The sequence below is a fragment of the Xenopus laevis genome, chromosome 7L (assembly GCF_017654675.1).
Source record: "Xenopus laevis strain J_2021 chromosome 7L, Xenopus_laevis_v10.1, whole genome shotgun sequence".
NCBI lineage: Eukaryota > Metazoa > Chordata > Amphibia > Anura > Pipidae > Xenopus > Xenopus laevis.
Window position 1 is genome coordinate 127662306 of NC_054383.1, and position 16588 is coordinate 127678893.

Sequence of the window (16588 nt, forward strand, 5' to 3'; positions counted from 1 at the left end):
TTTATTGTAAGAGGTCATTTTATTTACAAATCGGTCATCAATAACTTAAAACAGGATAAGACCTACAGAGCCAGGTCACATAGCTAATAATTTACATTAGGGTTCAGAGACAGAAGGTTCTTCACAAGCTGTTCAGAACATTAAGCAGCATGGCAGTCATAAGGATAAATATACTGGTAGTAAATGTATCACCTTTGCCGTTTGTTGTCTGGTTATCAATTTTGGGAACATCAGTTGTGTTGACATTTGAGGAACCTCCAGTGACAAATCCAGTAGTGAGACCCTCTGAAGTTGTACTTGCCGTATTGTTCCTAGGGCCATCAACATTTGTATTTGTAATATTGCCCGTGGAAGAAGAACCAGGGCTACTGCCATTGCTGGAACCATTCACACTGCTGCCATTACCAGCGCCATTATTAACATTTGTACTTGTAGAATTGCCTGTGGAAGAAGAACCAGGGCTACTGCCATTGCTGGACCCAGGGGGAGACTGAACTGGGTTTGATACACTACCGATGATACCAGAATCATTCACACTGCTTCCATTACCAGCTCCAGTGATGGATGTCACAGATCCATTATTTACATTTGTACTTGTAGAATTGCCCGTTGAAGATAAACCGGGGATAGTGCCATTGCTGGAGCCATTCACACTGCTGCCATTACCAGCGCCATTATTAACATTTGTACTTGTAGAATTGCCCGTGGAAGAAGAATCAGGGCTACTGCCATTGCTGGAGCCATTCACACTGCTGCCATTACCAGCACCATTATTAACATTTGTACTTGTAGCATTGCCCGTGGAAGAAGAACCAGGGCTACTGCCATTGCTGGAGCCATTCACACTGCTGCCATTACCAGCGCTATTATTAACATTTGTATTTGTAGCATTGCCCGTGGAAGAAGAACCAGGGCTACTGCCATTGCTGGAGCCATTCACACTGCTGCCATTACCAGTGCCATTATTAACATTTGTACTTGTCGCATTGCCCGTGGAAGAAGAACCAGGGCTACTGCCATTGCTGGAGCCATTCACACTGCTGCCATTACCAGCTCCATTATTAACATTTGTACTTGTAGAATTGCCCGTGGAAGAAGAACCAGGGCTACTGCCAGTGCTGGAGCCATTCACACTGCTGCCATTACCAGCGCCATTATTAACATTTGTACTTGTAGAATTGCCCGTTGAAGATAAACCGGGGCTACTGCCATTGCTGGAACCATTCACACTGCTGCCATTACCAGCGCCATTATTAACATTTGTACTTGTCGCATTGCCTGTGGAAGAAGAACCAGGGCTACTGCCATTGCTGGACCCAGGGGGAGACTGAACTGGGTTTGATACACTACCGATGATACCTGAATCATTCACACTGCTGCCATTACCAGCTCCAGTGATGGATGTCACAGATCCATTATTTACATTTGTATTTGTAGAATTGCCCATTGAACCATTGACATTACCTGTAGAACTACTTCCATTAGATGAAGCGTTGGATCCATTAAGAACTCCCCCACCACCAGTGATTCCTGGTCCTGATTGATTTAGGCCACTTGCAGTGCCATTGCTACCTGGGATATTAGCTGTACTATTATTGACAGCCCCACTATTAGATAAAGAGGATGATGTATTAGAGTGACTAGAATTTCCTAAATTACTGGTATTATTACTTCCATTCCCTACATTGTTGGCTCCAGATGACATGTTACCAGTTGCACTGCTGTTGACAGGCACAATCACACTACATGCGCTATTGTTACAGGTACTGCCGTTACCCCCACCAGCGTTAAGTACTGTGGGTGAGGAAACAGTAGGGACACTGGCATTGCCTGCATTACTAGCATTACTAGCATTACTAGCATTACTGCTTCCATTCACAGAAGTGTTGGACACACCGGCATTGCTCAAACCTGGTAGCGTCTGATTGGAAGCACTGGTGTTTCCTGCACTGGTGTTAGTTACTGGGAATGAGGTAATAGGGGCACTGGCATTTCCAACAGTTGCACTGCCATTCCCTGAATTGTTGCCCCCTGGTAAAGCATTGTTTGTGCCATTAACAGTAGTATCATTACCTGTAGGCAAGGGGCTGCTTTGGACACTTGTATTATTTTGGGTGGTTAGGCTTGTGTTATTCAATGTGCTGTTGCCAACAAGACCTGAATTGTTGCTGGAAATCCCTGGATTCTGTATAGGGGAACTGGTAGAATAAATGCTATTGTTCATGCTACTATTACTAAAATTCATATCTGGTAAAGTAGCTGTTGGTGTGCTGGGAGGGATACTGGTTGGTGTAGGTTTAATAGGGGGATTTCCATCTGTAAGGAAATTGTCCTCTGTAAATTTTTTGTTACAAAGATTATCATTGCAGCACTGTACAGTGGCATTGTTTAACTTCTGTAGGAGAGGCAGGGCTGTGCTCTTGCACATAGAAGGGTTGGCACATCCCTTTAAAATCATAACTTTCGGTGTCCCACCTAAATAGAAACAGAAAAGTCAGAATTAGCTGATGGTGATACCAGAACCATTTATGTCACTGATATTACCAGAATAAATGCCACGGAGTTGATAACAAAGTTGCCACTATTACTAACATTGCCCAGTAAATGTAATGCAGATACACAGTCATCAAAATGGTTAGTATGGCTGTTGGATAGCAGGTATAGTAGGGAGAGATGGTGCCAATAGTATCAGTAGGATAATAGTTTCTGGGAAGGGAGTGTGACTGTGGGATAGCAGGTATAGTAGGCAGAGATGGTGTCTATAGTAACAGTGGGATAATAGTCTCTGGGAAGGGAGTGTGACTGTGGGATAGCAGGTATAGTAGGGAGAGATGGTGCCTATAGTAACAGTGGGATAATAGTATCTGGGAAGGGAGTGTGACTGGGGATAGCAGGTATAGTAGGGAGAGATGGTGCATATAGTAACAGTGGGATAGTAGTCTCTGGGAAGGGAGTGTGACTGTGGGATAGCAGGTATAGTAGGGAGAGATGGTGCCTATAGTAATAGTGGATAATAGTCTCTGGGAAGGGACTGTGACTGTGGGATAGCAGGTATAGTAGGGAGAGATGGTGCCTATAGTAACAGTGGATAATAGACTCTGGGAAGGGAGTGTGACTGAGGGATAGCAGGTATAGTAGGGAGAGATGGTGTCTATAGTAACAGTGGATAATAGTCTCTGGGAAGGGAGTGTGACTGTGGGATAGCAGGTATAGTAGGGAGAGATTGTGTCTATAGTAACAGTGGGATAATAGTCTCTGGGAAGGGAGTGTGACTGGGGATAGCAGGTATAGTAGGGAGAGATGGTGTCTATAGTAACAGTGGATAATAGTCTCTGGGAAGGGAGTGTGACTGTGGGATAGCAGGTATAGTAGGGAGAGATGGTGCCTATAGTAACAGTGGATAATAGTCCCTGGGAAGGGACTGTGACTGTGGGATAGCAGGTATAGTAGGGAGAGATGGTGTCTATAGTAACAGTGGATAATAGTCTCTGGGAAGGGAGTGTGACTGTGGGATAGCAGGTATAGTAGGGAGAGATGGTGCCTATAGTAACAGTGGATAATAGTCCCTGGGAAGGGACTGTGACTGTGGGATAGCAGGTATAGTAGGGAGAGATGGTGCCTATAGTAACAGTGGATAATAGTCCCTGGGAAGGGACTGTGACTGTGGGATAGCAGGTATAGTAGGGAGAGATGGTGTCTATAGTAACAGTGGATAATAGTCTCTGGGAAGGGAGTGTGACTGTGGGATAGCAGGTATAGTAGGGAGAGATTGTGTCTATATTAACAGTGGGATAATAGTCTCTGGGAAGGGAGTGTAACTGGGGATAGCAGGTATAGTAGGGAGAGATGGTGTCTATAGTAACAGTGGATAATAGTCTCTGGGAAGGGAGTGTGACTGTGGGATAGCAGGTATAGTAGGGAGAGATTGTGTCTATAGTAACAGTGGGATAATAGTCTCTGGGAAGGGAGTGTGACTGGGGATAGCAGGTATAGTAGGGAGAGATGGTGCCTATAGTAATAGTGGATAATAGTCTCTGGGAAGGGACTGTGACTGTGGGATAGCAGGTATAGTAGGGAGAGATGGTGCCTATAGTAACAGTGGATAATAGACTCTGGGAAGGGAGTGTGACTGAGGGATAGCAGGTATAGTAGGGAGAGATGGTGTCTATAGTATCAGTAAGATAATAGTCTCTGGGAAGGGAGTGTGACTGTGGGATAGCAGGTATAGTAGGGAGAGATGGTGCCTATAGTAACAGTGGGATAATAGTCTCTGGGAAGGGAGTGTGACTGTGGGATAGCAGGTATAGTAGGGAGAGATGGTGTCTATAGTAACAGTGGATAATAGTCTCTGGGAAGGGAGTGTGACTGTGGGATAGCAGGTATAGTAGGGAGAGATGGTGTCTATAGTAACAGTGGATAATAGTCTCTGGGAAGGGAGTGTGACTGTGGGATAGCAGGTATAGTAGGGAGAGATTGTGCCTATAGTAACAGTGGATAATAGTCTCTGGGAAGGGAGTGTGACTGTGTGATAGCAGGTATAGTAGGGAGAGATGGTGTCTATAGTAACAGTGGATAATAGTCTCTGGGAAGGGAGTGTGACTGTGGGATAGCAGGTATAGTAGGGAGAGATGGTGCCTATAGTAACAGTGGATAATAGTCTCTGGGAAGGGAGTGTGACTGTGGGATAGTAGGGAGAGATTAAAAAAATATAGTAAGTATGAAACATACAGTACATAAGTAAGTGTTTAAATTACAGATACACTAATATAGAATTAAGATTCATAACTTTCTTTCCATTTGACCTTTTTTTATTCCCATTTAAAAACATACTACTTATAATTCAGCAAGTACATGTTGTGTCTCTATGGTCATATCCGAAGCAATGGTATCCACTGTACCCTACTGCTTCTAGTGTAGTTTAGTTGGGGTGCAGTGTGCCAGGCACACCGGAAAGATCACCTCAATGCAAGAATATGGAAACTGTTCTGTTTGTATTAGTTACACTCTGCTGGTGACAAAGAAGTCTGGGGTTCAAAATGTTGTACAGTACTGTATTTTTCTGCTGTAATATATTTTTAGGAATAGCGATTATTATGATTTTCATATGAAAACTAGTGCCTCTAGTTCCCTTTTAATGTCTCGTTCCACCGGTTAGTTCTGCCACTGACACAACCCAGAGACATGTGCCTGAGTGTGATGTAAGTGTGGGTGTAGGGTAAGAATGGAACTCTTGACCTATTTTATTATTTTATTTCTACCTTCAGAAATGTTCCTACTGGGGACTTGGCAAGTTATTCTGATATCATCCCTTTATTATGCCCTCCATCTTCCCTATCTATATTTTTCGAGAGAAAACAAATTACCTTGCATACTCAAGCCTGCCATTTCCACGCAGGAGGTGAGATCTCCATAGCACTTGGTCTTCTGGGAATTTTCTGCGGAACACTTTTTGCCATCGTCTGTCTGACAGCTATAACATTGTTTTCCATTGGGCAATTTCTTTGGAGTTGGGTAATCTGGAAATCAAGGCAATTATGAAAATGGTGTTGTGTCACTTCTGAAGCACTTGTTCAGAATGCCATGTGCATTGAATTCATTGGGTACAAGTCTGGTGTGACTATTGAAGCAACACCTCCCCACGGGAACCTTGGATCTACCACCAGGTCTAGAGTGACAGTAACTCCAGGGTTCCACAACATCAATAAGTGCAGTTGTGTACCATTCATAGCCTATAGCCATATTACCTGTCTGGCTGTTACAAAAGTTGTCTCCACAGCACTTTACCGACAGAGAGGTTTTTTGGTTAGAGAAGAGAAGGTCTCCATTGCACGCTGGGAAATAGCCACATCCCTTTAGACTGGTGTCTGAAATGTCACCTGTTAGAATAAGAAACATTATTACTTACAGTTACAGTAATTATATGCTCCATCCTCAGTATATACAGAAGGACTCATTTCTTAGGCATTGGGTTGAGGGTCAAGAAAGCATTTCTGGAGGTGGTCCTGGGTAGAGCAATTGCTCCTCAGTCCTTGCTCCTTAAAAGGATTCTGTCGTGATTTTTATGATGTAGATTTTATTTCTAAATTACACTGTTTACACTGAACATAATTCACTCTACCATATAAAATTTCATTCCTGAACCAGAAAGTGTATTTTTTTAGTTGTAATATTGGGTGTGTAGGCAGCCATCTTAGGTCATTTTGCCTGGTCATGTGCCAGAGCCAGCACTTTAGGATGGAACTGTTTTCTGGCAGGCTGTTGTTTCTCCTACTCAATGTAACTGAATGTGTCACAGTGGGACATGGATTTTACTATTGAGTGCTGTTTTTAGATCTACCAGGCAGCTTTTATCTTGTGTTAGAGAGCTGCTATCTGGTTACCTTCCCATTGTTCTGTTGTTTGGCTGCTGGGGGGAAAAGGGAGGGGGGTGATATCACTCCAACTTGCAGTACAGCAGTAAAGAGTGACTGAAGTTTATCAGAGTACAAGTCACATGACTGGGGGCAGCTGAGAAACTGACAATATGTCTAGCTTATTCTTTGGGGAGAATTGTTATTTCTATAGAGTGTAGGACAAAGTGTAGTGTATTACTGCTATTGAACAGAAAGCACTGCGTATCTTGACAGCGCTATATAAATAAATGATGATGATAAGATACGTTGCTGTGAGATCCAAAACCTGGAGGAAACTTTAAATCAGTGTCAGACTGGGTCAGCAGGACACCAGGAAAAATTTCTGTGGGCCCTGGCCCTAATGGACCCCACGATTACAACTGTAAAGTCAAGGAGCAGAGAATAAAGCATTGCACGTGAGTGGGGGGTCTTGTAGCGGTGTAAGGTTGGACATTGGGTACCGGGAGGAGGGCCCGTCCATTTGCATGGAGTGCCATTGAAGTTGCAGACAGCCCCTGTAGGCCCAGATGCTCCAGTCCGACTCTGCTTTAAACCCATTAATGTCTCCAAAAACTATAGGAAAAAATGGCAAAAAAAATCCAAAACTGGGACATGAATTGTGCCTCCTAAGTCAGAATGAACTATTGAAATGAATGTAGGGATGTTTGAAGCATGTAAGCCTGAGTCATGGTGGCTTCATCTGTAATGATGAATATAATTCTACCATTTGGGTGCATTTTCTTTATGTCTGAAGTAGTGAGGTCCTATGAAGCCATAGATGACAGCATGTTGTCCCCCCATAATTATAGAGCAATCCATCTATTGACCTATCCAACCTGGGGCTGCCCAAGTAAAACTGACACATCATCTGAAGATGAAGTTTATTATATCATAAGCATCAAATTGATGACACAAGCTAATACATTTCAAGGTACCTTTAGGCTAAAAAAAAATCGTAATAATTTGCTAAGACCCCGAGCAGTAAGGGGCGCAAAGGCAACACACAATAAAATGTTGACTTGTTCTCTTGCCATTGCATGAGTAATTGCAATTTATTTGCCTAATGAGGGGTCTTATTGTGTAATGGGAGTTGTAATCCGGCCTTACCCAATGTCCCTTTAATTCTCAAATCCACACACTGTTTCTGCTCTTTGCGGCACTGCAGTTTCCTCATCATATCACTGTCACAGGACTTCCCAGGTGATATGCAACTGAAGCAGTTGAGATCATTTATTTTCTCCACAAAATCTGAAAATAAAATACAATTGTTACTTTTTAAGCAAGAGTCATATCTGCAACACAAATCAGGATTCTTCTACATAGTTCCTGGCAGCACCCTGATTGGTGGACACCAGCTTTTCAATGAACAGTCAAATCACTACAGATTGCCAATCTATATAGGGATACTTTCAGAAGGTGGTAAGGGCATGGAGGTGATAATGTAAGGAAAGTAGCCTTGAGAGAAGGAATGGAAGATTTAAGGGGTCATTAATAATGTGCAAGGATGAGCCTTATAGCCAGTGGCAAGGACGGGAATGCCTTGGGTTAGCCAATGCTGAGCTCTCCAACTTGCACCAAATATTTTATCCAGAGCAAGGTCCAGAGGTCAGCTCTGAGAGGCCAGCTTTTGCACCTTATAGTGAATTCACATATCTTTCTGGAGGTTACAGTAAATGACCCTTATAGGGCCATGTAAAATCATGTAAAAAAAGAATTACAACAAATGATAGTTTACTAATCAACTATAAATAACCTTGGAGTCAAATTATATTTTTACCCATTTACTGATATTGGTAAGAATCTGCAAACGATCATTAAACTTTATCATCACGGTGACTGGTCACACATAAAGATGCTTTGTTTCCAAAAAAGAAGTTACAGGAGGTTATTTACTAAAACTGGATTTTTATTGTGGTCAGGTTTTTTGGAGCAAAAACTAGAGTTTTTCAAGATTTATTATACCTAAATGCTATATTATATTGTGGACTGCGCTGCATTTAGCCCAATAATCTGAAAAATCTGGGGGTTTTAGGCAATGACCCAAAAAATTTGAACGATTCGTAAGAAAAGTCCAAAAAAACCTTACAATTTGGCATACAGTTTTCGCTATATTTTCAAGTTATTTTAATGAAATAAATAAGTAGTGATAAGTAAATCTGTCCTGTTGTGCTTCACCAAAAAGTTCACAAACTGTAAAAAGATTCACAAAAAAAAATTAGCGAAGCGCATTGAAGTCAATGGGTGTCGAATTTTTTTTACATGCAACAATTTTTCTCACTCCAAATGCATTAAAGTCAATGGGCGTTTTTCTTATGGCAACTTTTTTGTCCAAAATACATCAATACATTTTTGTCCAAATACATCAAAAGTCAATGGGCGTTTTTTCTTATGTTGACTTTTTTTCTAATGCATTAAAGTCAATAGGGTTTTTTCTTATTTTGACTTTTTTTCCCAAAAGCATGAAAGTCAATGAGCATTTTTTCTTACTGCAACTTTTTTGTCCAAATGCATTAAAGTCAATGGGCGTTTTTCTTATTGCGACTTTTTTGTCTAAATGCATTAAAGTCAATGGGTGTTTTTTCTTATGGCGACTTTTTCCAAATGCATTAAAGTCAATGGGCGTTTTTTCTTTTTGCGACTTTTTTGTCCAAATGTATTTAAGTCAATGGGTGTTTTTTCTTATGGAGACTTTCTTGTCCTAATGCATTAAAGTCAATGGGTGTTTTGCGACTTTTTAGTCGCTGCAAATTTCTCCGCTGCAAAGTTTCGCTAGAAGATTTGCACACATTGAAATGCAGAATTTCATCGCTAATCCATGGCTGGCACTCATCACTATAAATAAGGCAAAATTGTGGATGGGAGTTTGGTTGAGCTTAATTTTATTAAAAAAAAATTAGATAAAGATTTTAGTAAATAACCCCCTCAAAGTTGCATCTGCTATAAATTCTTTACCAATGAACATCAGTAACAAAGGAAACATATCCATCACACATATACATCATTTTGTTTTGCTGACAGCGGTGTTTATGAGAAATTACCCACGAGAGGCTTCCTCGTCTGAAGATATATAGAAATGAATGCAAATGATTACCGAATTTGGTCTGATTGTTGCAGAGGTCCGAGCTGCATGTCGTCTCCTGCAGGGAAAATCTCACTGTTCGACTCGGGGTAAAAAAAGATGCTCTTGAGGGTCTTGGTGTATTTAGACAGGACTTAAAGACACTCCTATAGGAAAGGGGAACTGCAGTAAAAAAACAAAGGAAATTCATATATTAGTGCTTTTTACTGATCAATTAGATATTTTAAAAACAATGCACAATGTATATCATTAAATATATCATACTGATTACAAAGTTATTATGCTTGCAGGAGATTGGCTTGTTAATGCAGTAGCACAGCCATGTGCAAACACAGACATATCATTCTATCCTTCTGGCATAGACTCCTTCAGGTCAGATTCTGACTCTGAATATGGAAACATCATTTCCAACATTGGAAAATTGGTACAAAAAGTTCTGCCGGTTGAAAATATTGGACCACGCCCATTTTGTGGCCACACCCCCCAAATTCCATGTCCATTTTACAAAATCTGGCAGGTTTTTGACAGTCAGAACACTATTCTTGGGGTTTTTAGGGCCATGTTTTATGTGTTATGACAATTTTATGGCACATGTTGAGGAGCCAACCAGAAAAAATGTTATTCTGGATCTAGTGATCTTTAATGACCTAGAACATATAACAAATGTTCAAGTCATTGAACCCCTGGGCAATAATGACCATAATGTTATATCATTTAATGTCTGGTACAAAAATAAAATATACACTGGGGCAACAAGAAACATGAATTTCAGAAAAGCTACCTTTAGCTCCTTAAGGGCTGCCCTTCAGAGAATAGATTGGGGCATTGTGTTTTCTGCTAAAAACACATAACAGCAATGGTTTTTATTTAAAATGATATTAAATTGTTACTGTTCTTAATTTATTAATTTAAGAAGTAAATGTAGAAGCACAAAGAACCAACCTATGTGGCTTAATATAGAAGTAAAGAAGTAATTAACAATGAAGAGGAAAGCATTTAAAAACAACAAGTCTGTTGGGACAATGATGACTATCCAGTTCAATGAATTCCATCCAGGATGCAACATCCTTGTAGCAAGATCTTGACAAACTGGCAATCTGGGCAGCTAAGTGGCAGATGAGATTCAATGTTGATAAATGTAAAGTCCTGCACCTGGGATGTAAAAATATCCACTTATACCCTTAATGGGACTGCACTAGGCAAATCCATTATGGAAAAGGACCTTGGAGTCCTTGTAGATGATAAACTTGGCTGTAGCAAGCAATGCCAGTCAGAAGCATCAAGGGCAAATAAGGTCTTGAGCTGTTTTAAAAGGGGCATAGAGTCACGGGAGGAGGGGGTCATTCTTCCACTGTATAGAGCACTTGTAAGGCCCCATCTAGAATATGCAGTACAGTTTTGGTCTCCATCACTCAAACAGGAGATTATTGAATTAGAGAGGGAACAGATAAGGGCAACTAAGCTGGTAAAAGGTATTGAAAATCTTAGCTATGAGGAAAGACTGGCCAAATTGGGGATGTTCACACTGCAGAAGAGGCACTTAAAGGGTTTGTTCACTCTAGAGTTAACTGTTAGTACGATGTATAGAGTAATATTCTGAGATATTTTCCATTTGTTTTTCATTTTTTATTATTTGTGGTTTTTGAGTTACTTGGCTTTTTATCCAGCATCTCATCAGTTTGCAATTTCTATTTACTATAATATTGGCTAGATTAGGGGGCACATTTACTAAGGGTCGAATATCGAGGGTTAATAAACCCTCGAATTCGACCCTCGAGGTAAAATCCTACGAAATTGAATATCGAATTCATAGGATTTACCGCAAATCCTACGAACGAACGATCAAAGGCAAAATCGTTCGATCGAACAATGAGATCCTTTGAATCAAACGATTCGAAGGATTTTCCTTCGATCAAAAAAACCTTAGAAAAGTGATGGGGAAGGTCCCCATAGGCTAACATTGTACGTCAGTAGGTTTAAACTACCGAAGTATGTAGTCAAAGTTTTTTTTAAAGAGACAGTACTTCGACTATCGAATAGTTGAACGATTTTTAGTTCGAATTGTTCGAATCGAAGTCGTAGTCGAAGGTCATAGTAGCCTATTCGATGATCGAAGTACCCAAAAATTCGAAGTTTTTTTACTTTGAATCCTTCACTCCAGATTGGTAAATGTGCCCCTAAGAGTATAATATATATATATGTGTGTGTGTGTGTATGTGTTTATTTAATAAACTCTAAATATATTTTAGTATAGACAATAAACAAACAGATCATTAAAAACAAACAGATCATTAAAAAAATATCACACATTAGGGAGGTGGCAAACTTACAGGCAGATATTGTGAGGACTGATGTGCTACAGGTGTCATTTTTCCCTGGGCAGGTCACTTCTTTTCCTTTACATCCTTTCTCACTCGTACAGTTGTAGCAGCTAAGAGCATTGCCTGAATGGAGAAAAGTGATTGAGTATTAAATAATAATAATATTAATGTATAATAGAAGAGACACTGAGGACCCCGATTAGGAAAATGATGGACATGTTTTCACTGGAATGAACTTCTAGAAGTAGGACTCATGACAAGTCTCCTAAACCCTTTAATCTAAACTTTAAGGAGTTTCCCAAAGTCCTTTTTACAACATGATTTCATTATCACGTAAGCTGACAAATCTAGGGGGGAAAAAAGCAGACGATGAATGATTCACGCTCGAAGACCATTTGATTTGAGTTTCAGAGTCAATTATTTTCTTCTTTTCAATTAGGCCTTGAATTACCGCAGTACATTTTTTTATATCCATAAGATTTTTGTTACGAAATGGAGCAAAATAAATGTGGTAACATCAACTAACCCCTTGTCATTAAAGGATAAGTAAACCTTAAATAATATAAAATGTAAAATTGACGAGGGTGCTATTCTAAGCACTTTTGAAATGTACATTCATTATTTTTTTAATTTTTTTAATTTCCAAGATATTAAAGGATACATGTACTGTTAACATCAATGAATTTTGTCACAACAGTGCCACCTACTGGTCATTTTCTGACCAGTCTGACCATCAAGTAGTCAATGAAGTTGTCAGGAGAAAAGGCTGCTCTGATGTTCTTCTGCTTAGTAAAAAAATTAGAAACCTTTCTCAAATCTTTCCTAAGCAGAAGAACATCAGAGCAGTCTCTTTCTTTCTCCTGACAACTTCCTTGACTACTTGGTGGTCAGACTGGTTGGAAAATGACCAGCAGGTGGTGCTGTTCAATGACAAAATTCATTGATGTTAACAGTAAATGTATCCTTTAATATCTTGGAAATTAAAAAAAAAAAAATAATGAATAATGTACATTGCAAAAGTGCTTAGAATAGCACCCACATCAATTTCGTTCACTTATGTTTAAGGTTTACTTATCCTTTAAGGAGATAATGACCCAGTCTTCTTCATACAAAATGGGAACACAAAGTAAGGTTTTAGAAATGCCCAGAGTAGATCATTAGAAGCCTAATGACATGGGATTAAGCGATATTAGTAAAATATCAGTTTGAAGCTACAAAGGGAAGCTTGAATCCAAAAACTTTCAATATCTCTACTTGAGCCTTAAATATCATTACCCAGCTGGGAAAAGGCAACTTTAGGGAGACATATTTTTAAATCAAGAACAATGAATAATAGTAATTTTCAGCACAAATATTCAGAACAGAAAACTCTCTACATTTCGAGAAAGCTTTTGGACTCATTTTAGGCTGAATAAATAAATTTCTGTTCTCAAATATTCCTTCTACATAATATTCAGTAAGAAGCATATACATTGTAGTTGAGGATGGTAGTGATCATCCCATCACCTATATTTGTTCTTTTATAAGGCGTGGTTGCTGATAGACCAAGCTGATATTTTAGTGTTACACACCAGGCTCTGCCCAATATACACCTATGCATAACAATAATTATGCTGTGAGCAAGTGATAAGATAATTACCACTTTCTTTTGCCTTAAAGCCTTTTTCATTTGGCAAAATGAGATGGAACAAGGTGTCTCTTCTTATTTCATAATTCCCAGACCCAGCCCTTTATTTACACAAAACTCAGAGTCAACTCTCTAACCTTTTTAATATCTGTAAAGGCTATAATTCCCCCGGACAGAACCAAGAGAACAGCAGAAGAACTCTAAAGAGCATGCTTGACATCTAGGAGGAGCTTTCATTTTCTCTTTATCCTCTCCTACCTAATGTATGTCTCAGTGGCATAACAAGGGGCTGAATTATGAATAAGCAGAAAAAGCTAATGGTTTGCTTACAGAGCAGTGATCCCCAACCAGTCGCTTCTGAGCAACATGTTGCTCGCCAACCCCTTTAGATGTTGCTCCCAGAGGTCTCAAAGCAGGTGCTTATTTTTTAATTACTGGCTTGGAGGCAAGTGTCGGTTTCAATAAAATCTAAGTATGCTGCCAAACAGAGTCTCCTAAAGGCTGCCAATCCACATAGGGGCTACCAAATGGCCAATTACAGCACTTATTTTGCACCAACCAGGAACAATTTGCATGCTTCCATTGCTCCCCAACTGTTTTTACAACTGAATGGGGCTCATGGGGGCTGGGGAACCCTGTTATAGAGAATGAAACAAGCGATGTACCTGTGCCATAAACATGAGGTAACCGCTATGCAATATGCATCACAGAGAGACAGTTACATAGTTAAATTGGGTTGAAAAAAGACAAAGTCCATCAAGTTCAACCCCTCCAAATGAAACCCAGCATCCATACACACTTCCCTCCCTACTTTCACATAAATTATATACTGTATTCCCATATCTATTCTAACTATAGAGTTTAGCATCACAATAGCCTTTGATATTGTGTCTATCCAAGAAATCATCCAAGTCCCTCTTATAGTCATTAACTGAATCAGCATCACAACATCACCCGGCAGTGCATTCCACAACCTCACTGTCCTCACTGTGAAGAACCACCTACATTGCTTCAAATGAAAGTTATTTTCCTAAGCCTTCCCCGACAGATCCTTGTGTTACTAATAGCAAGATTACTAACACAAGGATCTGTCGGGGAAGGCTTAGGAAAAGAACTTTCATTTGAAGCAATGTAGGTGGTTCTTCACAGTGAGGACTACTGAGACATATCCAAATATGTCTCAGTGGTAAACTACATTTACATTGAACTGTTCTGATTTTACCAACTGCTATTAAATATCCTTTATATTTTTACCATAAACACCATCAAAAAGCCAACAACAACTGGCCTATCATTTTGGTTCAGGAGGATGCACCCAACTTAATCTTACTTTACATATTGAGGCACACCAATGCTCATGATGCAGCCTGTTTGCCCCTACAATCAACTACATTACAAGCATTTTGAGCACAAATTAGTAATTGCGTCATTAGCATCCCCAAAATATCAGTATTTGTTATTCTGTATTCTCTAGTCCAACAACTGCAAAGATTCTTCATCTACAACTACAATACAGCAGGATCTCTTCAATGTTGACTTAGTAACACTTACCTGGATCAACCAGGACCAAAAACCCAAACAGCAAAATGATTATTCCCATGATGTGCAGAGCCACCTGTAACGCAGCTTGATAGTGTCTCCCCAATATGGAGAGAGTTGCCTAAATACATTTGGTCCTCTCCCTACGTCATATGACAGATACACCTGAAACTCCACACCCCAGCGAACAGCTCACCCCCTGTGTCATTCATGAGTAATGCAAACTGGAAATATCCCTGCAATTAATTATAGTCTTCCTATAAAAGCTGAACTGTCTGGTTTAGCAACTTCTGAGTGAAGAAAAAATATATATATACATTCCCCATGATGGAATATGAATATGCATCTTATGGCAGAGGACCATTTTACCCCTAAAGAAGACCATATTGATGTAGGATTGAGGAATGCACAAATAAACCATAGCTATAAGGTATACAGTAACCTATAAGGTGCACCTGTAATTAGCCAAGTAGCCCGGTTTTAAAACAATATTTACAAAAGGGTCAACAGTTTTACTTTTTAGTGCAGACTTAAAGGGGCAGTCTACCCACTTATTCCACATGAGTGCCTTTTGCTTACCATCATTTTTGCCTATTATTTAAATCAGGAAAAATCTATGGTTTTTGTTGATTCTTAAGCTAAAAATGGCAAAAAGGGAAACTAAAGCTGCATGAAATGAAACTCTGACCCTTATTAGTGATATTAGATCAAATTTTTAATTTTTAGTAGCAATTATGATTTATCATGTTATACATACAGCGAGGCTCATTTACTAAAGGAGTTTATTAAGACTTTTACTTTGGGAACTCATGGGTTCCTCCAGGGAAAGTGCTCTGGAGGAATCTATATAAATACGGTTCAACAACAAGCTGCATAAGTGTAGTCCTAAAGTCCTCCATAAGATGTCTTCTATCAGATGATCAATTGAACAGACACCAGTTAGGGTGAGAGCATGGCCCAAAGTCCAAGGCGACAGCCCCTACTAGCTTCGTGTAAGGGGATGATAAGCGAATAGGAGGGTATCAGCAGGTTAATTGGGCCAACCAGTATAATAAATACATTCATAGATGCTGGGATGGGAATGAAGCAAAGCAAAAGAAAAATTTTAAAATATTTGCCACTATAGTAATTAGAGTAGATGGTTAGGAATATAGATGGTAGAGGAATGTAACTTCTGTTCCATAGGCATAGTCTGCTCAAGGCATACCATGACAAAGCAATTGTCTTGCTCAATTCTCCTACCATTATATTAAACTGGCAACAGTAGGTGAAACAAACATTATTTTACTAATCACCATCATTTGGGCGAGAGACTAACCGACTGCGTTATGCAAAGCTGTTATACAATAACATTAATTACACTGTGACATCATTCATGTTCCAAGTAACATGTGGATGTAATCTGTTCATTTCTGCAATTATTCTTTTTTTTTTTCCCTGGTTCACTTTCTTGAGTCCATAACAATAAACAAACAGCACAAAGTAGATGGATTAAGCTTCTAACGTCAACAGTAAGGGGCCTTTTTACTAACATATGGATTCAGATTTTTTTCACAAATCGTATTTCTTCTCTAAAAATTTGTATTTTTTTATTTCTCTAAAACTCTTGAATATAATCACCTCCAAGTAA

General features: G+C 39.6%; 1 protein-coding gene across 3 annotated transcripts; it reads right to left on the reverse strand.

Annotated features, from left to right (window-relative positions):
* LOC108697055 (cell wall protein IFF6-like) lies at nt 1–15074 on the reverse strand. 3 transcript variants are annotated; one of them, XM_041569683.1, is made up of 8 exons: nt 14971–15074; nt 11802–11915; nt 9484–9633; nt 7500–7640; nt 5745–5876; nt 5364–5516; nt 1159–2475; nt 1–582 (listed from the first exon to the last, which is right to left on the reverse strand). In XM_041569683.1, the coding sequence occupies exons 1-8, from the start codon at nt 15017–15019 to the stop codon at nt 122–124; spliced, it is 2517 nt and encodes an 838-aa protein (XP_041425617.1). In that variant the 5' UTR covers nt 15020–15074; the 3' UTR covers nt 1–121. The 3 variants fall into 3 exon arrangements, with proteins under 3 accessions (XP_041425617.1, XP_041425615.1, XP_018082215.2); XM_041569681.1 differs by having other exon boundaries at nt 1–441; nt 991–2475; XM_018226726.2 differs by having other exon boundaries at nt 1–2475.
* Between the last annotated feature and the right edge of the window lie 1514 nt (nt 15075–16588).